Genomic DNA, 23,583 nt, shown 5'->3' with positions numbered 1-23,583 from the left:
TATTTTTAAAAAAGGTAAAGTACCAATTTTAATTGGACATTATATATTATCATGTAAATGCACTGTACAAAATACTGGCATAGTTTCAATAACACAATAACAGTTAAATGTTAGTTTTAACATAAGTGAAAAGTGAATTCCTGATATTTAATACCAAAAACACATTATTTCAAAAAATGGCTTCAGTGGGCCTTAAAAGTAAACATATTTTAAAGAAAGTGTTCATCAAAATGGAAGTTATATTAGTATTGAGTAATTAACAGAATTAAACACTGGAGCACTAGTTTGTATTCAGAAGCCCTGTTGGATTTGTCACAGATGAGATTAAAAGATAACGATACCACAGCTAAGATTCCTATTAAGAACTACAAAAAATTTATAAGTCAGGGCAAACAAACCTTAAACAGTAATATAGAATCCTTTAGTTTAAATGTTGATAACTTTGCAAACAGGTGAAAGAAAAATTTCATATGAGTTCCTTTGGTTCACTAAACTTTCTTCTTTTGGGCACAGATTCTTGACTAGCAGGATTAACGTGATGAAGGACCTGTCAAAATAAAACGCTTTCCAGTTTAAATGTCTTTATTCTAGATTTTTCATACATATTCTTCCTTTTTTAAAGTTATACCTAGCACAATTATTTCCTATTAAGACAGGATATCTAGGTTACTTGAAAGTAAATTTTATTATTGGCACATTTACATCATCTGACAGCTGCTGAAAGTATATACTTGTAAAGTATAGGTATTCATTAGGTTTGCTAGAGTAATTATAAAGATAAATTTAACATTACATCCTCAACATAGTAAAATTTCTTTAGGGGGATGAGAGGGGAGTGTTTTTAATAATGGTAAAATACAGAAACTGACTGTATTTTAGCATTCTGTGAGATTTAAATCATGCTTTGTTTTAATGCATGTCTCTAATGGTCCTCAGAGAAGCCTGATATTTAATATTTGATAGACACTTTTGAATAAATAGAAGAAGAATTAGGAAAATTTCTAATAAGATTACCTGAGTTACTGAACTTTCATTTTTCTGAAAAAAAATGCACAAAAAATTATAAATAGATTTTGCAGGGAAAAAAAAAAACAAAGCTCAATACATTGTGAAAAATAAAAGAACCTAATGTCATGAAATGTCCGGTTGTTCCATTCCCTGCTCAAGACATATAAATTGAAAACAGTATTAACAAACTATTCTTGGGAATATCCATTTATAATTTATTTTTTAAAAATATCAAACAGAGGGGCTGGAGCAATAGTACCGAAGGTAGGGCATTTGCCTTGCATGCAGCCGACCCGGGTTCGATTCCCAGCATCCCATATGGTCCCCTGAGCACCGCCAGGAGTGATTCCTGAATGCAGAGCCAGGAGTAACCCCTGTGCATCGCCAAGTGTGACCCCCCCCCAAAAAAAAGCAAAAAATATCAAACAGATAATATAGAAGTAGGGTGCTTGCCTTGCACGTGGCAAACTCGGATTCATTCCTGAGCATCCCATATGGTCCCCTGAGCACCACCAGGAGTAATTCACTAGTGCAGAGCCATGAGTAACCCTCAAACCCCATTGGTGTTGGTGGTGTTCAAAATTAAATTAAGATAAAAAGTAGTCTAAGTTTATAGTTGTCCAATTTTTAACTTACTAAAAAATTCTAGACAAAAAATAAGTTTTCCCACTCAGAAGTGAAAAACACATGATCTGATTTGGTAAAATAATAAAAATTATAAACAGGATTTAGTTCAGGCAAAATTTGTTTTCCTAAAGTATAAGAAGAATATGGTTTCATTTTGGGGGAATACTTGAATTTGATAACTTAGCTTCTTTCTTCTTAACATTTTTCTTTAGAAAGCTCAGATCAAATTTGTGGCCTTATTTTTTAGCTCTATAAATAGAAGGGTCCTAATTGGGTGTTTGGGTTCTTTTTGTTTGTTTGTGTGTGTGTGTGGTTTTTGGGTCACGCCCTGCAAGCTCAGTGGTCACTCGTGGCTCTGCATTCAGCTATTGCTCCTGGAAGTGCTTGGGGAACGATATGGGGTGCTGGGGATCAAACTTCGGTCAGCCGCCTGCAGGGCAAAGCCTTCCCTACTGTACTATTGTTCTGTCCTGGTCCTATTATTCTTTTTTTTTTTTTTAATTTATTTATTTTTAATTAGAGAATCACCGTGAGGGTACAGTTACAGATTTATACACTTTTGTGCTTATACTTCCCTCATACAAAGTTTGGGAACCCATCCCTTCACCAGTGTCCATTCTCCACCACCCGTAAACCCAGTGTCCCTCCCACCCTCCCCAATCCCATCTCCCCCCCACCCCACCCTGCCACTGTGGCAAGGCATTCCCTTCTGTTTTCTCTAATTAGCTGTTGTGGTTTGCAATAAAGGTGTTGAGTGGCCGCTGTGCTCAGTCTCTAGCCCTCATTCAGCCCGCAACTCCCTTCCCCCACATGGCCTTCGACTACAATGTAGTTGGTGATCGCTTCTCTGAGTTGACCTTTCCCCGGAACGTGAGGCCAGCCTCGAAGCCATGGAGTCAACCTCCTGGTACTTATTTCTACAGTTCTTGGGTGTTAGTCTCCCACTCTGTTATTCTATATACCATAGATGAGTGCAATCTTTCTATGTCTGTCTCTCTCTTTCTGCTGGTCCTATTATTCTTATACTCATTTTCTTATTCCATTCTTTCTTTTTTCTTTTTGGGTCACATGTGGTGCTGTTCTGGGGTTACTCCTGGCTCTGCACTCAGGAACTACTGCTGGCAGTGCTTGGGGGACCATATGGGATGCTGGGGAACAAATCCTGGTTGGCTGTATTGAAGGCAAAGGCCCTACCTGCTATACTATTGCTCTTTTTTTACCCTTGACACATTTTCATTCATTTCACCAAATATTTACAAAAAAAAAGAACAAGCCAATATGGCACATCTTATTTTAAAATTATTCTACTTTTAGAAACAAAACATTTGCATATCAGAGTTGAGATTTATCGATTTATAATTTAATATACAGTAATGGTATTCTGATATTTGCCATTTTAATCCAACATGCGTGTTACTTATAAGACTTACAGGTTTTCCAGATTCACGAATACGTCTTTTTCGATTCTCTTTAGGTTTTACTGGTTGCTTTCCATTAACCTCCACAAGAAAGAGTAATTGCTGATTAGATATTTTTCAAAGAGCAACCAACACTTGATTTTTCCAACCAGAGGCAATCATATGCTGTTTTATATTTTAAAAGTTTTATCAAGACATAACTCAGATATAATTTAACCATTTAAAAGTGTACAATTCACACTTTTCACTGGAGGATGGTTCACTGTTGAAAGCTTGCCACAATTGGTGGGGCGAAAGGGCTTTTAGGATAGAGAAGGAACCACTATGACAATGATAATTGGAAATGATCACTCTGGACAAGAACTAAGTGCTGAAAGTAGGTAAAGGGACAAACATGATAACTTTTCAGTACCTATATTGCAAACCATAATGCTCAAAACGGGGAGGAGAGGGACTGAAAGAGAAGAGAGGGGAAGAGAGAGGGGGAGGGAGAGAATGAGTGACAGAAAGAGTTAGAGGAGAGAGAGAGGAGAGGTGAGAGAAAAGATAGGGAGAGGGGGGAAAGAGAGAACAGAGAGTCAAGAGAGGAGAGAGGGAAGGAGGGAGAGAAGACAGGGAAAGAGTGGGAGAAAGAGGTGAGAGGGAGGGAGGGAGAGAGAGAGAGATGGCAGGCTGGGCAGGGGATGGGTGGGTGGGTGGGAGGAAGGGAAACTGGGGATATTGGTGATAGGAAAGGTACAATGGTGAAGGGAAGAATGTTGGAACACTGTATGAAATGCAAACATAAACACCTTTGTAACCATATCAGGGCGAGTCAATAAAAACTTTTTTTTTAAGTGCAATTCAATGCGTAAAAAGTATATTCAAAGAGTTGTGTAACTATCACAGGGCTGTGTAACTATAATCACAGGCAATTTTAGAATACTTTTCATCATGACAAAATAAAATTCTGTTCCCTCAAGTTTTCATTTCCTTAATCCTTTATCATTCCTTTATCCTACTACCAGCCCTAAGACTTTCCCTCTACAGAAAATCCTATTTGAGACTTTCATATGGATGTTGAGACTTTCATATGGATAAAATCATACAATGTTTGGACTTTAATGACAGGTTACTTTCCTTTAGTAAATGTTTGCAAAGAAGTTTATCCAAGTTGTTCCTTTATCTAACTGCATAATAATCTGCTGTATGAATGTCAAATTTTGTTTATCCACTTATCTACTGACAGATAATTTTCATCTCTTGGTTTTAGTAAGTATGTGCTATGTGGCAAATACTGCTAAAAAATCAATTATCAATTTCCCCCTTCTTTTCCCTTTGTATTCGTGATAAATGTGTTGCACACTTGGTTGCAGTGCTTGCACACTTCATTGTGAGAGTCATACATGGCTTCGGTATACTGGAGGTTACACTTTGTAATGTCATCAAGATACTGAACAGCATTACTGTCAGATGGTACTCGGCATGTGGGATAGTGCAGGAGACTGAACTCACAGACTCATGCCTGCAAGGCAGACACTCTACTATTCTATTCCAGACTATGTGTGGTTTTTATAAATTATTTTGGATCACAGAGAGTTTTCAATGAACTGAGTACATGCCATGCATGTTGTATGCCTTGGGCTCAATGCCCAGAATCACATGTTCTCCAAGCACCATCAGAAGCAAACCCTCAGTCCTCTGAACACAACCAGGTGTCACCCCAAAGAAAAAAATTTGTATTTGATGACAACTACTACAAAGCAAGGTACCTTTCAATTTTATAATTTTTAGTATAGAATCTAGAGTTTCAATACATGCAAAGCATGCAGGCATGAGCTCCACTGTTGTGCTGTTTACATAGTTACTCTCACCTCACTAATAACTATTTTTGGGGGGTCTTTGAACTACAGTTGTCAGTGCTTGGTAGCTATTCCTGACTTGGAACACTGTTTGAACCCATGTGATGCCTGGGTTCAAACCTAAGAGCTCACAAGTGCAAAGTATGTGCTCTCCAGCTCTGTGGGCTATCTTTGGGTCCTAATAACTTTTAATAACAACATTTAAGAGAGTGAGGGGCTCCCAAGCAGTGCTCAGGTTCCCTGGGGGCCATTCCCAAGAAGTACTAAATCAACAGGCCCAAGGATGCAGCGATACTTGGGCTCTGGGATGCCAGTGATGACCAGGGCCACCCCTAGCAGTTCTTGGGGCCAAGCAGGGTTACACACTTAGCAATGATTGTGGCAGGAGTTGGGGGGATGAAGTACTAGGATCAAACTGGACCAGCCAGACATATGGAAAAAATGCACCCTCACCCCCATGCTATCTCACCTGTTCCAAATAAACTTTTTAATGCTCAATTAAAAAAAATAAATAATTAAAAAATTAAGAAACATGGGGCTGGAGAGATAGCACAGCGGGTAGGGCGTTTGCCTTGCACGCGGCTGACCCGGGTTCAAATCCCAGCATCCCATATGGTCCCCTGAGCACGGCCAGGGGTAATTCCTGAGTGCAGAGCCAGGAGTAACCCCTGTGCATCGCCAGGTGTGACCCAAAAAGAAAAAACAAACAAACAAACAAAAAATTAAGAAACATTAGAGAAAATCCAAAGGGTCAGAATAGAGAACAAATCTAAAAAGACATTTACCACTTTATTCTGAAAGATTTTTCCACTTCTTGTTTTACTTTCAGACACATCAAGTTCAGATGTTTTATTGACCAACTGCTCAACCTAGGAAACAAACAACCGTGTAAGCTTTTCTTGCTTTTGTTTTGAGGCTACACTTGACAGTGCTCAGAGGTCACTCTTGGCAATGCCTGGGGGCATTATATGTGGTGCCAGGGACTGAACCATGGTTGGCTGCAAGCACCATAACCCTTGTACTATATCTTCAACTCCTACAGAAGAGGCATTTTTATATAGCACAATAAAGGGTTCAAAAATTCAACCACATAAAATTCAGTCTTACACTAACTAGTGAAATCCTGCAATTTTGAGTTGTTTTCTACTGTCACAAAATAAAACCAGTAAAGTAATGATAGTAAAATTAATGCTTACATAGTTAAGTATTCACTGAAATGAGAAAGTCTTAAAAAATCAACAGGCAATATTCTTTCATGAGATAAAACTTGCAGCCTACTCCCATTTGAGAAAAGAGTCGAGCAGATGAAGATAAACTTAAATAATCAGTTCCATTATTTTCAAGTTCACTTTTTTTTTCAGGATTTTACTTTACATGAAAAACAAAATCAAATTTGTTCTGCTCTGACACTATAAAAAATGTACTGGATATTACAAGGGATGGTTGTATAAATAAATTGCTTCAACTCTAAAATCCTTTGGTTCTATGAACCATAATTAGGTTTATTAGGAAAAACTATATTAAGATTTCTCTTTACTACAGAAACCAACCTTTAATATAATTGAAAATTTTCAACATATAATTTCAGATTTTGTTAATATTACCCTAATTTTCTTTTAAAAAATGAAAATAAAATCTAAGCTACAACTAAGCATATAAGTAACGATCTTTTGAAAAAGACACTGAAAGTTGAGACAGTACTACTAAGATTATACCTGAGAACGGGAAATGGAAATATCTGGACTTTCTTTAGATTTCACAACTTTATCCTCACAAGCTAAATTTGATCCTGTTTTTAAAAAAAAAAATAGTAATTAAAATTATACAATGTAGAACTGGAAATGAATTAACCTACTTTTTTGAAGGGTGCCACAAACAGTGGTACTCTTATTCCTGGTTCATGCTTGCAGTTCTGTGCCTAGCAGTGCTGAGGGAACCACACAGTGCTGGGGATTAAATTTTCATTTCCTCATGTAAAACATAGCACTAACCTCTGAATATCTCATTGGTCCCTTTGAAATTAAAAACTTTTTTTGGTTTTGTTTTTAGACCACATTGGCAATGCTCAGAGGTTACTTCTGTCTATTACTCAGGAACTATCCTGGTGGTGCTCAGTGGACCATATCAGATGCTGGGGATTTAATCTAGGTCGGCTGTGTGCAAGGCAAGTGCCCTACCTGCTGTACTATTTTCTCTGGCCCCTAAAGAAAAATAAAATAAATTTTAATATTCTTTATTTTTTTTGCTGTGCTGAGAATCAAAGTGGTCATGCTAGTTTAATAGTCCAAACCTTCCCCCCTCCCTCTACATTTTAACTGATGTAGAGGAAAAGTTTTCTCCTCCAAAAAATTTTTACCTCCATATTCAGAAGATCCAGGAAATATTTTCTGCTCTTCCATTTTTATTTCACTGTCAAAATCATCCTTCATAATTCCATGAAAATAAAATGAACATATTTTAAAAGAAATTAAAATTGGTAGAAATATTTATAAACTTTTAGATGCAAATTTTACTATAAATTTGAGACCAGCAAGCTATTAAGAGTATCCCGCCCGCACAGCAGAGCCTGGCAAGCTACCCGTGGCGTATTCAATATGCCAAAAACAGTAACTAGTCTCACGATGGAGACGTTACTGGTGCCCACTTGAGCAAATCGATGAACAGGGAGGACAGGGCTACAGTGCAATGCTACTAATTATATAATTTATTTTACATAAAAGCTAAAACAATGCAATATTATAGTTACCTCATGCTTGCTACATATGAAGTGGTACTATAACTGCTTTATAACAAGGTAACTTATTCTCCAGATGATGTATAAAATACAGCTTTATTTTGCAGGATTGTTTTATAGGCAAATTATAAAAACATACAACTTTCCTAAAACTTAAATAAAGGCTTTTATTTTATTTTTTATTTATTTATTTTTTTTTTGCTTTTTTTGGGTCACACCTGGCAATGCACAGGGGTTACTCCTGGCTCTGCACTCAGGAATTACCCCTGGCTGTGCTCAGGGGACCATATGGGATGCTGGGATTTGAACCCGGGTCGGCCGCGTGCAAGGCAAACGCCCTACCCGCTGTGCTATCTCTCCAGCCCCCTTTTTTTTTTTTTTTTTTTTTTTAAATAAAGGCTTTTAGAACTTTAGATCATATAATTGTTTGAAGATACATATTAGACATATTCACACAACCATATATAGCTTTCATAACTCTGGAATTTATGTATATATATATATATGTTAGTATACATTATAAATATATCCCAAACTTTTTCAGGGAGTTAGTGAAGGGTAAACTCAGACATGGTATAGTAGAAATAGATTTAAAGTCTTCTTTATTATTACTTTCATTTATGACATTCCAAAGAACTTTCAATAGCTTAAAGAAAATTACACAATTTTCAGCCATATTTATTTTTAAGTTTCTTAAATTTGGGGAAGTTTTGTACCACTGTGGAGCTCAAGGATCCTGGCAGGGCTCAGGGATGATACAGAGTGATAGGAATTGAACGTGGGTTAGTCGGGTGCAAGATAAGTGCATTACCCATTGAACTATCTTTCTGGCCCCAGCTATATCTGTTTTAAAAGCAAAACTAGTATTTCTTTTTTTTTTTTCTACGAATTTTGGGTCACACCTGGCAGTGCGATGCTCAGGTATTATTTCTGGCCCTGCACTCAGGTATTATTCCTGGCAGTGCTTAGGGGACCATATGGGATGCCAGGAATCAAGCCACTCTCCCAATTACACAAATACTAATGAAATATTAAAAAACTGTCAAATATGTTATATCTCATAGCTGCTTAAATATATTTATACTTACAGAATGCTCCTTTTCATGTTCTTGATCATCTTTGTCCATGAGAATTTTTTGAAGTGGTGTTTTTATTTGTTTTGGTGATAATATACTTGAATCAATCTTTTCCATTCTTTCTTTCTCAGTGGTCACTTTGACCTTGAAGGTGTGAAAAGGTGTTGGGACTTCTCCCACATTTAAGTACATAGGTTCTCCGTCAAAAATCACTCCTTCACAATCACCATCCTTAAAACCAGGAGGCTGGTAATCTGGGGGTGTAACTTCATAAAAACAGAGTATAAACTGAACTATTTTATAATAACATCACAGAATTCGAGGTTGCATCAGCTTCCCATGACTTTGAAAATATTATTAAAATGTATAAAGATTAAAGTCATAATTTCAGGGGTCAGAGAGATATAGAAGAGCATTTAAGGTTTTTTGCCCTGTACACGGCTGACCTGGGTTTGATTCCTAGCACTACATATGGTCCCCCTGCCCACCAGGTTTAAGAGCCAGAAGGCCAGAGCACCTCTGGTTATGGCCCCCAAACAAAATAAACAAAATGTCATAATTTCAGGAGTTTTGAGAGATAGTTCAATGGGCTAAATATATGATTTGCATGCTGGCCCAGGTTTGATTCAATAGGAGTAGTCCTGAGGTACCACTATTTCAGTATGGGCCCTGGGTCCCAGAGTACCACCAGGTATGACCCCTCCAAAAAACAGAATACAAATACACCCCAATCTCCTCAAAAGTGAATAAAAGTACTACTCACTCCTATCCTCACTCTCACCCCTACCCTTGCCATTAACAAGGTTACAAGTTTTATTGATCTGGCAAATGAAAAGTGTGGTTTCAACTATTTCTCTCTCTCTCTCTCTCTCTCTTTCTCTCTCTCTCTCTCTCTCTCTCTGTATGCGTGTGCGCGCGCGCGCTTGAGCAGCGTGCGTGCATGTGTGTGTGTGTGTGCGTGTTTGTGTGTGTGTGTGTGTGTGTGTGTGTGTGTGTGTGTGTGTGTGTAGGAATCCCTAGAATCTGGAGAAGTCCATCGAAGTGGAAAAGTCTGTGTATATACTTTCTGTTCTGTCTTTGGGTCAGGTGTTTGGGTTACACCTAGCAGTGCTCAAGGACTACTCCTCGCTCTGTTCTGAGACTGCTGTGGTGCTCTCAGCCCATTGAGCTCTTATTATAGCCATTTGTGTATGTCTTAAAGATTTTGTTCCCAGGCATATGCTGCCTAAGCCTATGTGCTGCTTGTGCCCATGTGGCTGAGCATATGTGGCGCCTGAGCATATGTGGCGCCTGTATGTCCCCTCTAGAGATATGTGCTTTCATGCTTTCATATCTAATGCTGGCATGTGTGTAGGAGCTCTCTCCACCCTTGGAGAAGCCTGTGTTCTTTCTTGAGGGCATTACTCTCTCACACACACTTTCTGTTCCTCCATTCCCTTCCTAAAACCGCCAAATAAAATATTTTACTTTACACACATACAAAATGATTCTATTCCAAAATCTTATTCAAATACTAACAATTAATGCAAATTTTATAATTTTGAAACATTACAATTTAGGTGCTTAAAAACATTTTGAGGCACTGAGAGATAGTACAATGGGTAGGGTGATTCCTTGCATGAGGCCCACCCAGGTTTGATCCTTGGTACCTTGGGCCCCACTAGGAGTGATCTCTGAGAGCAAAGACTGAAGTAAGCCCTGAGTACTGCCAGGTGTGGGCCCCAAACAAACAAACAAACAAATCAAAACAAACCCCCAAACCAAACCAACTGTGACAGAAAGCAACTGTTTCACTAATAGATACTATCAGGGCTGGAGAGCTAGCACAGCAGGTAGGGCGTTTGCCTTGCACACAGCCGACCCGGGTTCGATTCCCAGCATCCCATATGGTCCCCTGAGCACCGCCAGGGGTAATTCCTGAGTGCAGAGCCAGGAGTGGCCCCTGTGCATTGCCAGGTGTGACCCCAAAAAGCCAAAATAATAATAATAACACTAATAGATACTATAGATAACAACTGAAAGGAGATGTGTTGTAAACAGTACCTTCATCATAGTAAAACAATTTCATGGTCAAACAAACATCATTAGGTAATGGTCCCAAATTTTGCATTAGGACATAAATCTTGCGAATAAGGAGAATACTTGCTCTCTTGGTGTCAGCAGATGACATACTAGATTCACTGTTTTGGTTTTTACTAGAAGAGAATCACAGATTTTGTTTATTACAAATTTACTACTTTGATATTCTTATTTCTAATAAAACATTATACTGTTAAAAGTTACAATAAATGTCTTATTTACAATATATATTTAAAATAATATATAAAACAAAAAAGTTTGAACATTCAATTTAAATATAAGATTTTAAACAAATTAAAATTGGGGTTAATTTTATATACATATATATGTATATTGAAAATATTATATTATATTTAGCTATATATATACATATATATATAGCTTTTGCCTTTGGGGTCACACCTAGCAATGTTCAGGGTTTTCTCCTGGCTCTGTGCTCAGGAATTACTTCTGGTGGTGCTTGGGAGACCATATGGGATGCCGGGGATTGAACCCGGGTCAGCCGTGTGCAAGGCAAATGCCCTCCCCGCTATACTATTGCTCCGGCCCCTTAATTATATTTCTAATCACTCAAGTATACAATAATTTGTACTCTTTAGTTTCGTTAAGCAATTAAAATAATGAGATTATCCATAGAATCTTGTCTATAAATATTTTGTAGTATAATACTTTAAAGGTTAATGGGAGATGTTTGTGAATTTTTATAATTAATTCTGACATTCAGTTTTATAGTCTTAATATTAGTGGTAATTTGTAATACAGAAAGAAAACACCAAACAATACCTTATGAGGTCCATAATTGGTCCATTATTGGTGTACTTGAATTTAAACTGGTAACATTCTGAAATTGTCTTGAACATAAAACATTGTGATTACATATTCTGATATATGGTACTAGTTGCCAAGCAGATACATGCTTTAGTGATTCTTAAAATTATTTAGTAATTTTACCTTCTATGTTAATTCCTATTGCTCAGATAAAACTTTTAACCACTAATAGTTTGGAATTTGGAGCAAGATTTATTCCCTGAATCTCTACAATATATGTATCATATCTCAACAGGTAGGTAAGGGAGACAGCATATCTCATACTTTAGCAGAATAGTTAAGTACAGAGCTCAAATCTTTAATGTATCGTAACCACAAGCAAGTCATTTAAGTCACCTAAACTTCAGTTTCCCAGCTACTATGGGCTTTCAAAGGTGTAATTTAGAATCCTTAATTAAATATCTGGTATGCCAAGCATTCACCAAATACGCATCAGCAAAGCTGTTCATTCATCAAAAGTGTGCAATTATAAAACAACTAAAGACAAACATTTTCTGAAGGGTTTCTGAAAAGTCAATAATTTATACTTGCTTTTATAATTTTGTCACCATGGATTAAAAAACATTTTTTCTGGAGACACATAAACTGAATCCATGGCTAAGCTCTATTGTTAAGTCACATGCCAGGGATAAATATTAGACAACTCCAGCTATGAGTACCAAAGAAAAGATACATTCAGAGTCCTATTTTTTGGGAGAAAGGAGGAATTCCAGAAGTTTCTGGGGCCATGCAGTGCCAGGGTATAACTCAGGTCTCAAGAAAACAAGGCAGGTGTTCCATCTCTCTATGCTATTTCCTTGATACTCCCAGGCATCTCGACAGTTCCTTCCCTTAATACTTCCACTGCTTCATTTACTTTGTTAGTGCTAATATAGGGATGGAGATCAGTTTTCCTTCTCTCTCTCTCTCTCTTTTTTTTTTGGTTTTGGGGCCAAACCGGTAGTGCTCAGGGTTTACTCTTGGCTCTGCACTCTTCTAGCGGGGGGGTGGGACCATATGGGGTGCCAGGGTTCAAACCATAGTTAGCTGCATGCCAGGCAAACACCCTACCTGCTGTAGTATCTCTCTGGCCCTAAAAACAGGAGTACTTTTAAGAACCAAATGTCAGGAGATTTTATGATTTATGGCATGATGACCTAGGATCATTTGCATAATCTTTTTTTTTTTTTTGGTTTTTGAGTTACACCCGGCGATGCACAGGGGTTACTCCTAGCTCATGCACTCAGCAATTACTCCTGGCGGTGCTCGGGGGACCATATGGGATGCTGGGATTCGAACCCGGGTCCGCCGCGTGCAAGGCAAACGCCCTACCCACTGTACTATTGCTCCAGCCCCCAATCTCTCTTTTTCTTTTATGTATATTAATCTGTTTAAATCTGTCACTGTCATCCCTTTGCTCATTGATTAGCTCGAGCGGGCACCAATAACATCTCCATTGTGAGACTTGTTGTTACTGTTTTTGGCATATTGAATACGCCACGGGTAGCTTGCCAGGCTCTGCCATGCGGGCGAGATACTCTCGGTAGCTTACAGGGTTCTCCAAGAAGGACGGAGGAATCAAACCTGGGTTAGCTGCATGCAACGCAAACACCCTATTTGCTGTGCTATTGCTTCAGTTTTGCCTCCAAAAATGTTTTTGAAGTGCAAGTATAAAAATAAATGTGAAAATACATTAAGTACAATTAAGAGCTTAAGATATTATATTTCATGTCATTTATAGGTAATATAAACATTCTACTTCTTTACTAGTACTAGTTTAAGCATACTTACATGAGGGTCTTCTGGATTGGTGTAAACCTATTAAAAATAATTTACAACCGAGTTATAAGAGTTCATATTAAAGAAGAAATAATTATGTTTAAACTGTTAATTGGCAGCAAAACATATAAGAAATGAACCATCAAAATATTAATTTGTTTTGTTAAAATAGTGATAAAATCAATTGATGGTTTTAGTATCCTTTAATTAAGCAAGGCCATATCTGAGACTTAAAATTTTTTTTTTTCTTTTTGGGTCACACCCGGCAATGCACAGGGGTTTCTTCTTGGCTCTGTACTCAGGAATCACCCCTATCGGTGCTCAGAGGACCATATGGGATGCTGGGAATCGAACCCGGGTCAGCCACATACAAGGCAAACGCCCTACCCGCTGTGCTATTGCATCAGCCCCGAGACTTAAAATTTTTTAAAATACTTACAGCTAGAACCACCATCCTTAGCTGAAATACAACAAAAGAAAAAAAATCTTACTTTTATTGCATAAAATATTTTTTCATAATGGATCCTGAGAATTTTTTGTCTCTTTCATCAAATAAATACTGCAGAAAATATTTTATGGATGACTGGTTAAAGAAACTCTGGTACATCTATACAATGGAATACTATGCAGCTGTTAGAAAAGATGAAGTCATGAAATTTGCATGTAAGTGGCTCAACATGGAAAGTATCATGCTAAGTGAAACGATCCAGAAAGAGAGGGACAGACATAGAAAGATTGCACTCATTTGTGGAATATAAAATAACAGAGTAGGAGACTAATACCCAAGAATAGTAGTATATAATACCAGGAGGTTGACTCCATAGCTTGGAAGTTGGCTTCACATGCTCGGGGAAAAGTCATACCAAATGGAGAAGGGAACACCAAATAAAATGTGATTGGAGATCCCTCGTGGTAAGGGAAATGCGTGCTGAAAGTGGACTAGTGACCGAACATGATGGCCACTCAATATCCCTATTGCAGACGACAACACCCAATAGGAGAGAGAGAGAACAAATTGGAATGCCCTGCCACAGAGGCGGGGTGGGGTTGGGGGGATGAGTGGGAGGGATACTGGGTTCATTGGTGGTGGAGAATTGACACTGGTGGAGGGATGGGCTCCCGAACACTGCACGAGGAAAAAACAAGCACGAAATGTATGAATCTGTAACTGTACCGTCACTGTGACTCACTAATTAAAAAATAACAATAATAAAAAAATTAAAAAAAAAGAAAATAAAAATCCAGAACTTTAGCATAAAAAAATAAAAGAAAATATTTTATGATGCATGCGAAAGAAATACTTTTACTTGTCTGCTTTGGGGCATACCTGGTGGTACAAGCTCAGGGGTTATTCCTGGCTCCACACTCAGGGATTATACCTGGTGGGGGTGAGAGGACCATATGGGGTGCTGGGGACTGGACCATGGTAAGCCACGTGCAAGGCAACCATCCTACCTACCAGCCCCTTTATTTCATTTTTTAAAATACTTCTTGGCAAATTTTATTAATTTTATTGCCTTTAAATATCTGTAGCACTGTTGTCCCGTTGTTCATCAACTTGCTTGAGCGGGCACCAGTAACATCTCCATTGTGAGACTTGTTACTGTCTTTGGCATATTGAATATGCCATGGGTAGCTTGCCAGGCTCTGCTGTGCGGGTGGGATACTCTCGGTAGCTTGCTGGGCTCTCCGAGAGGGAAAAAATTTATATCAGTAAAAAAATTATATTTGAAACTATATTTATATTATATATAATGTATTTAAAATATATTTTATATTAAATTTATAATTATAAATACATAAAATTTATATGAAAATTTATATTTTTAAATACTTATCGGCCTTTAAATATCAGTATTTAAAATATTCAAATGTTCAAATACACCCATGCTAATTTCAGTGCTAAGTATAATAGCCAGGTTATGGAAACAACTCAAAAGTCCAATGATGAATATATAAAGAAGTAGTGATGTATATTTATAATGTAATACTACTCAGTTATAAGACAAGATGAAATCTTGCAGTTTTCTGCAACTTCAAACTGGAGGGCATCATGTTAAGTGAAAATAAGTGAGAGAGAGAGGACAGATGATTTCACTCCACTGTGGTATATAGAAAAACAAAACATGGTAATATATAGTTTCAAATAATGACAAACCCTTCGCCTGTAGATTGCAAAAATGAGATTACAGAGCAGCGGGGATAGTAGAACAAGTGGATCAGAAGTGACCTACAGACAGTGGTAGAAGGTCTTAGACATTTTGGGGGTGATGGTGTAATAATTTTTTGTTTGTTTTGGGGCCACACCTGGTGGTGCTCATGAGTTACTTCTGGCTCTGGGCTCAGGGGTTACTCCTGGTGGGAGTGGGGACATTATGTGGTACTGGAAATCAAACCTGGGGCAGCCATGTGCAAGGCAAACTGCAAATTCCCAAATTCTCTACCTGCTGAACTGTTACTCTTGCCCTAGATGTAGTAATTCTGTATACCAAAACCAAAACATTAACATGTCTTAATTGTATTAGTGAAAAAAAGTTAATATTTTTAAAAATTCAAATGTTCCAACTTTTTTCTATGGCTTTTGACAATCTGGTTTAAGTTGTTTTACTACATGTTCTATTTGCAGAACATAAACTGCAGAAAAAAATAATTCATATGACTTACATATTTTTTCTGTAAAGCATCGTAACATCCTAGCATCCTACGAAAACAAACAAACCCAGAATTCATTTTAGACTAATGCAGTTCCAGAAAATAGTACTTTCAATAAATACTTATACTATCTTATTACCAAATACATTATACATTACTAAAACAAAGTGTTATTAAAGCTCTCCTCTCATCAATTCGTTAAAATAATCAAAAAGTAACATGGCAGAAAATGAAATGATTATAAAAATGAGATGTATAAAATATGTGACAGCTATTTATTGGGAATCATAGGAAAATATAGTCAGCTCACATGTATTCATTTTTTTTTTTTGCTTTTTGGGTCACACCCAGCATTGCACAGGGGATACTCCTGGCTTATGCACTCAGAAATTACTCCTGGTGGTGCTTGGGGAATGATATGATATGCTGGGAATAGAACCTGGGTTGGCTTCGTGCATGACAAACGCCCTACCTGCTGTGCTATAGCTCCAGCTCAAGCCTGCTCACATGGAGCATGAAATAAGACAAATTCTAATGCAAAAACTACAAAGACTGCAAAAACACTACCTATGGATAATGGTAGACACAGTAAAACTGGGTTAAATATGGAAAGGTTTCTGGGGTACAAATAACACAATTTAATAAAAATGTTTTCTATTGGGGCTGGAGCACATTTGCCTTGCACAAGGCCGATCCGGGTTCGATTCCCAGCATCCCATAGGATCCCCCAAGCACCACCAGGAGTAATTCCTGAGTGCATGAGCCAGAAATAACCCCTGTGCAATGGTGGGTGTGACCCAAAAGGCAAAAAATAATTCTATTATTAGGTATTATTATTATTGTTTTATTGAATCACCGTGAGAACAGTTACAAAGTTTTCCAGTTTAAGTCTCGGTCATAGAACAACAATCAAACACCCATCCCTTCACCAGTGCACATTTTCCACCACCAAGAACCCCAGTATACCTCCCTTCCCACCCACCCCCCACCCCGCCTGCGTAGCAGATGATCTCCACTTTACTCTCTCTCCACTTTGATCACATTCAACATTTCAACAAAAGACCCACCATTATTATTTGGAATTTTCCCCAACAATCAGACCTGCCGAAAAGACATCATTAGATAACTTGTTTTCTATTGCTGGTTATGAAGAGCATATGATGTGCGGCCGCGTGATTTTGGATTTCTGATATTTTAGTAGTAAGTCTGGAGGGATTTCTGCCAAAAGCCTCTGGGTTCCAAGATCGGTTTGTGCGCCTCTGGGATCACTGCCGTTCAGGATCCAGGGGAGCCGTTTGTGGGTGGCGATGGGGCCTCATTGGAGTGGGGAGAGGGGCCAGTTCCACCCTCCATCCCATGAGGCCCCAGTCTCGTCACTGCAGTCTCATACCTGGCTGTCCAATAGGCTCTGAAAAGGAGGCGGCCACTGCACCACCGGAGGGAAAAGGCTGAAGGGACAAATACCTCTCCCCACCCAGGGTGGCCCAGTGCCGTAGTTTAATGCTCAGTCCTGATGCATTTCTGCCAAAAGCGGCTGGGTTCCGAGATTAGTTTGTGTGCCTCTGGGATCATGGCCATTCAGGAGCCAGAGGAACCATTCATGCGCCTATTAGGTATTATTTTACTTACCACTTCACTAACTGAGAAGATCCTGGACAGCTTTTGTCTTCTCTCAGAATTTTGACACAAAGATCTAAACACAAAAATGATGATATAAATATAGATCTATTTAGGATTTTAAATAGGTAGAAATTTTAAATGATTCTTTTCTCTCTGCATATTATAAATATATTACTGATGGCAATAAACTTACAGTAACTATTATTATATATTTACATATAAATATATATTAAATACTATATAAAGGTAGTATATAATAAATTGGCCTATAAACTAATTAATGGTGACAGGATTTTGGGCCAGAGAGACAGAATATAAGTTAAAGCACAACTCTTAGGGCCAGAGTAATAGTACAGTGGGCAGGGTGTTTGCTTTGCACACAGTTGACCAGATTTGATCCCCAGCACGTCATATGGTCTCCTGAGCTCACTAAGAGTGATTCCTGAGCACAGAGTCAGGAGTAAGCCCCTACAACTGCTACCTGTGTTCCCCCCAGCCCCCCAAAAGGCACAAGCCTTACATGTGGCTGGCTTTGGTCTGATCCCCACAGTCTCCTGAGTATCAATTGGGTACAACCTTGGAGGTCCAAGAACCTAGATGACCTTGCCCTGCTCCCCCGAAAGAGCACTAGCAGGTGAAATTATACTTGAGAAATAGAGGAAAAGTTATGATTCTTTCCAAGGATATTGAATATACTTTTAAAAACAAGCTACTTAGGGACTGGGGAAATATAGTATAGGGTTGTTAAAGCACCTGCCTTGCATGCAGTCAACCTTGATCCAATCTCCAGCACCATAAATGGTCCACCTAGCACTGGCAGGAGTGATCCCTAAGCACAGAGCCAGGAACAACTCCTAAGCAGTATTGGGTATCCCCACCCCAATATCTAAACTACTTAGATATCGGCGAGGGATAGTATAGAGTGAAAGTGCTTTCCTTGCATTCCACCAACTCTGATTTGAATCCCTGCACCACATTATCTCTGGTCCCCCAAGCACCACCAAGTACAAATCCTCCAGGAAGAGCCCCCTGGCAAGACCAGTTCTTAGGGTGGTCTCTCCCTGAAGAGGACAAACTACTTATTTATAAAATTTAATTTTTTTTGTTATAGTAACTGTGGAAAACTCCCAAACATACACCAGTTAATGAACAGATTCACATGAATCCAAGGGCTAGAGGTTAAGTACAGAGTACAGAGGTTAAGGTACTTGCTTTGCATAACCCTGACTTAATTCCCGGCAGTGTATATGGTCCCTATTCAATCTCCTGCACTGCATATTGTCACTCACTGCCATGAGTGACTACTGAGCTGAGCCTGGAGTGGCCCCTGAGTATTGTCAGGTGTAACACCCCCCCTAATGTGGTATATCTATATAGTGAATATAAATGAAGTATCTTAAGTTTAAAAAATTAAAGTTTTAGAGTAAGCCTAAATAAAAATAGCACATTTAAAGAAAAATTCAAATCAATACTATTACCATCTAGATATCTTGTTCCATAAGCACGTTCTGGAAATATTCCTCTTAAATATGTGATGCAGGATACTGAAACTGCTAGGAGTCTCTTTACTAACACCAAAGATTGCTGTTCAGTTGGTATCTTACTGGGAAACACTAAAGCACTCTAAAAATCAAAGAAAATTAAAATATTTTATTTTATTTAGATTTGTTAAAAACAAAGTTTTCCACTCTGCAGTCTTTTCGGAATGTAGGTGAGCATATCCAAGAGGGAAGAAAATCTTTCTTCATTTTCTTCCCTCCTGAATATGCTCAGCAGCCCCCACACCTGACATCCTCTGACATATAAGTAGCCCAGCTCCACAGCTATTGTGACATCTCCAAATTTTACAATATTCACAGCCCAGTAGAAGCACAGCAAATTTGATGGGAAAGCTGTGAAGAAGCCCATAAAACCCAGTCAATCTTGTGAGTGAAAACAACAGCAGAAAAGGACCAACAAGCACCAATCAGCTCAGTAAATCCTCAAGACAGTGATTTTAGTAACACCACTGTGGATATATCAATGATCACAAATTGACTTTCACTGTTCTATATTCTAATAATTCCTTTTGTGATGTACTACAAGCAATATGAAGTAAATTTGTTAGTGCATGACAATGGGACAGTATGGAGGTGGGTGGGAAACTAGGGACAATGATAGAGGGAAAGTCACAATGCGAGTAAAAATGATGTTTGGACACTGAATGCCTGAAACAACTGTATTATGAACAACTTTGCAAATTATGTTGCTTAACTTTAAAAATGCAGTTTTCCTGAACTTAAGATTTAATTTTGCATAAATATGATACCATCTCAAAGAATTTCTAACCATAGTAGTTAGTAATCCCAGAAAAGAATGATTTTTAGAGCTTTTCCGGCCCCGCGCGAGATCGACCCCGGAGGCAACTGAACCACTTTGGACACGAGCGGCACCCCCAAAATGCCTCCAAACTGTGTGCTCGGAGCTACTGGCCCAGGCGCTGCCGGCGGGGCATGGTCTTTTCTCTCTCAACTCTTTCTTTTTGAATGCAGCGAGGCAATAGCCGGTTTTTAGACTATACAGGAAGCCCGGGAAAGCTGATGGGGCGGGACTTCCGGATCCGCCCTTTGCCGGCCGACATTTAAGCACAGAGCCATGTGGGGACGCTCCTTTCCGGCCCCTCGCGAGATCGACCCTGGAGGCAACTGAACCACTTTGAACATGAGCGGCGCCCCCAAAATGCCTCCAAACTGTGTGCTCGGAGCTTCTGGCCCAGGCGCTGCCAGCGAATGATGCAATTACCAAAAGAATTTTCCCTGGACTTCATATAGAAATCCAAAACCGCGCGGCTGCTATCGCAAGACCTAATATCTCTTGATTGTCAGCAACGTGTAAATGTTCCTTTTTGGCAGGGCTTACCGTGGGGGGAAACTCCAAACAATAGTACTAAGTTTTTTGTTGAAGGGTAGAAGATTGTAGCGATAGAATTTTAGGCAGAATTTTCCCTGGACTTTATATAGAAACCCAAAACCGCACGGCCGCGGCAGCCTAATGTCATCTAATCATCAGCAATATGAAATGGTTCCTTTGTAATGGGTTGGACTTTGGGGGGACCATAATAGGGTTAAAGTTTGTAGCGACGTGTAATTTCTGGCTGTACTTTCCCTGGACTTTATACAGAAATTCAAAGCCGCGAGGCCGCTGCCATGGCCTCGCAACCTATTGTCATTTAATCATCACCAATATGAAATGGTTCCCTTTTAACGGGTCGGACTTTGGTGGAAAATCCTAACAAGAATAGTAAGTCTTTTGCTGAAATATTGAAGGCTACCAAAGTGGTAGCCATCTCTATAGACTGAACTAAGCCATATCCCCACACCGGCTGAGAAGAAATATCCTCCTTTCTCGGGAAGAAACTCGGCGTGGCGTTAACCATAGTATGATGTCCATTAAGCTGACACGGACCTGGTGGCGTGGGAATGGGATACAAGGGAATAAATTATGTACTTGGAACAGCGGGACGATGGTGGAATCTCGAGCCGGGGCCGATACCAGCGTATTACTTTTGGTTCCAGAAACTGCTTGCACACATTCTACCAAACTATCAACTAAGCCAGAGCCCCACGCCAGCTGATGACGGGAAATAACCATCTTTTTTGGTTTGTTTTCCCTTTGTCAGGCAGCGTGGTGATTACTAAAGAGGCGTGATCTCGGTGGCGCGGGACGAGGGGGGGAAAAAATAGAAAAGTTATGTAAGAAACAGCAGGACTTAATATCTCTACATTCTCAGCAATGGAGAGCCATCAAATGCTTCCTTGACAGTGGGACTGTCTTTTCTTTTTTGGGGGGAAACCCTAGCAACAATAGTGAGTTATGTGTTGAAACATGGACTGTAACCAAGATAAAGCGTAAACGAAGTGAAACTTATCACGTACAAGGGTGGGGACTGGGGGGCGAGAGGGGGCGGGAGGTATAATGGGGTGGTTGGTGATGGAATATGGGCACGGGTGAAGGGAAGGGTGTTTGAGTATTGTATAACTGACATAATCCTGAGAACTATGTAACCCTCCACATGGTGATTCAATAAAATTTAAATTAAAAAAAAAAAGAATGATTTTTAGAATGTGAGGGGTTTCCAGGCTAGCAGCCTAAGATGACCTGAAAAAAATGCTTAAAAATGGTGTAAGGCACTTGCCCTGGCAGACAACTGGGCGTGGTTCAATCCTGAGCATCCTATATGGATGCTTATATATGCAATAAGTGATTGCAGCTCTGAGCACTGAAGGAATGGTCCAAAAAAACAAGAATGGTGTTTAAAAAATCCTTTTGCAGGTTTGTATGTAAGTTCTATAAAATATATGAGTTATTTACATACTTACTTAAGTATGTAAGTATTTAGCACTAACTTCCTGTTTGATTATTGCCCAAGCTTAACACAACTCACCATAATGTAAGATCTATGCAAGGAAGACAATTTCATCTTTGTTTGCATGGTATAGATATTTATTTTGTAGGAGTGGAGTGGACCACTATAAATAATATCATCAAGGAAAACGTACTTATTAATATCTAATATAATTGAATTTCAATCAGTTATTTAACACAATATACCAGAATTGTCTACAAATAACTTTATTTCTCAAACCATTAATTTCCTGGTATCATTAACTCCTCAAGCAGTTTAATCTTAAATCCCAAATAAAAATTGTTCAAACCTTAAGAAGTCACAAAATCAGCTAAAATCAGCTAAATTAAATTATGTCAAGATATTTAAAAATCATACCATGGAAGTTTTCTGCAACTGTGCCGTGGCCATATTCTGGAATTCAACCTGTAACACACACGCAAGCTTAAATTTTTATCATTTTTATGTTGAGTATTATATAACTTACTATTCTAAAGTCACCTGTTTGGGGGCAACTCATGGCTTGAGGCCCAAGAATTATTCCCTGCAGTGCCCAAGGGTACTTGTTAGATGGTAGTGGAACCCAGAGCTTCACCCAGTCTCCCAGTCCACAACCTAGAACCACAAATGCAGTGAAGGATTTCTTTACTATGTGGGATCTTGAAATGCACAGATACACATTTTACTACACAACTCTTTTTTTTTTTCCCTTTTCGGGTCACACTTAGCGATGCTCAGGGGTTACTCCTGGCTCTGCACTCAGGAATTACCCCTCATGATGTTTGGGGGACCATATGGGATGCCCGGGATTGAACCCAGGTCGGCTGCATGCAAGGCAAACACCCTGCCCGCTGTATTATGGCTCTAGTCCCTGAACAGCTCTTCTGAGTGAGGTTCCTTTTTGTTTTTTGGGCCACACATGGCAACACTCAGGGCTTACTTCTGGCTCTGTAATCAGGAATCACTCGTGGAGGTGTCAGATCATTGAATCTAGGTCAGATGCACGAAAGGCAAGTGCTCTACCAGCTCTGTCCTAAAGTAAGGTTCTTATTTAAGCCTTTCCATTAGCAAGTCTCAGAGATTGGGCATTAAGCTTGTTCTGTAAAAGAACTTTCAAAAAAGGCAGACTGGGCAGGATGAGGCTCAGGGGTAAAATGCTAGCTTCACACATCCCTGGGCTGGTTCCTGGGTTGATCTTAGGCACACTCTTCATGCTGGGGCTACAGGGCACAATAGGGCACAGGGACATGTGGAACAGAAGATCGGTCCACTGTTAGCTTAGGCTTTTGTTTGTTTTGTATTTTTTTTTGGTTTGAGGGCTACACTCAGCAGTGCTTCAGGGCCCGATATGATAGTACAGCAGGCAGGGCGCTTGCTTTGCACCGGGCTGACCTGGGTTTGATCCCTGGCATCACATTTAGTCCCCTAAGCAGTGCCAGGGTGATCCCTGATTGCAGAGTCAGGAGCAGCCCTGCACACCATCAGTTGTGGCTCCCAAATGTGGGTTATATTTGGAACCCACACAGAGCTGCAATACAGCAGGTAGGGGTTTGCTTGT

General features: G+C 39.2%; 1 protein-coding gene across 2 annotated transcripts; it reads right to left on the bottom strand.

The window, feature by feature from the left end:
- Positions 1 to 466: 466 nt before the first annotated feature.
- Positions 467 to 22,436, bottom strand: HORMAD1 (HORMA domain containing 1). 2 transcript variants are annotated; one of them, XM_004618122.1, is made up of 14 exons: positions 22,404 to 22,436; positions 19,120 to 19,264; positions 17,651 to 17,714; positions 16,034 to 16,070; positions 13,809 to 13,829; positions 13,382 to 13,408; positions 11,567 to 11,634; positions 10,748 to 10,899; positions 8,717 to 8,970; positions 7,251 to 7,317; positions 6,610 to 6,683; positions 5,680 to 5,763; positions 3,066 to 3,134; positions 467 to 547 (listed from the first exon to the last, which is right to left on the bottom strand). In XM_004618122.1, the coding sequence occupies exons 1-14, from the start codon at positions 22,434 to 22,436 to the stop codon at positions 467 to 469; spliced, it is 1,176 nt and encodes a 391-aa protein (XP_004618179.1). The 2 variants fall into 2 exon arrangements, with proteins under 2 accessions (XP_004618179.1, XP_054989282.1); XM_055133307.1 differs by lacking the exon at positions 13,809 to 13,829.
- Between the last annotated feature and the right edge of the window lie 1,147 nt (positions 22,437 to 23,583).

The sequence above is a fragment of the Sorex araneus genome, chromosome 3, assembly GCF_027595985.1.
Source record: "Sorex araneus isolate mSorAra2 chromosome 3, mSorAra2.pri, whole genome shotgun sequence".
NCBI lineage: Eukaryota > Metazoa > Chordata > Mammalia > Eulipotyphla > Soricidae > Sorex > Sorex araneus.
This window is presented reverse-complemented; position numbering and strand designations above follow the sequence as displayed.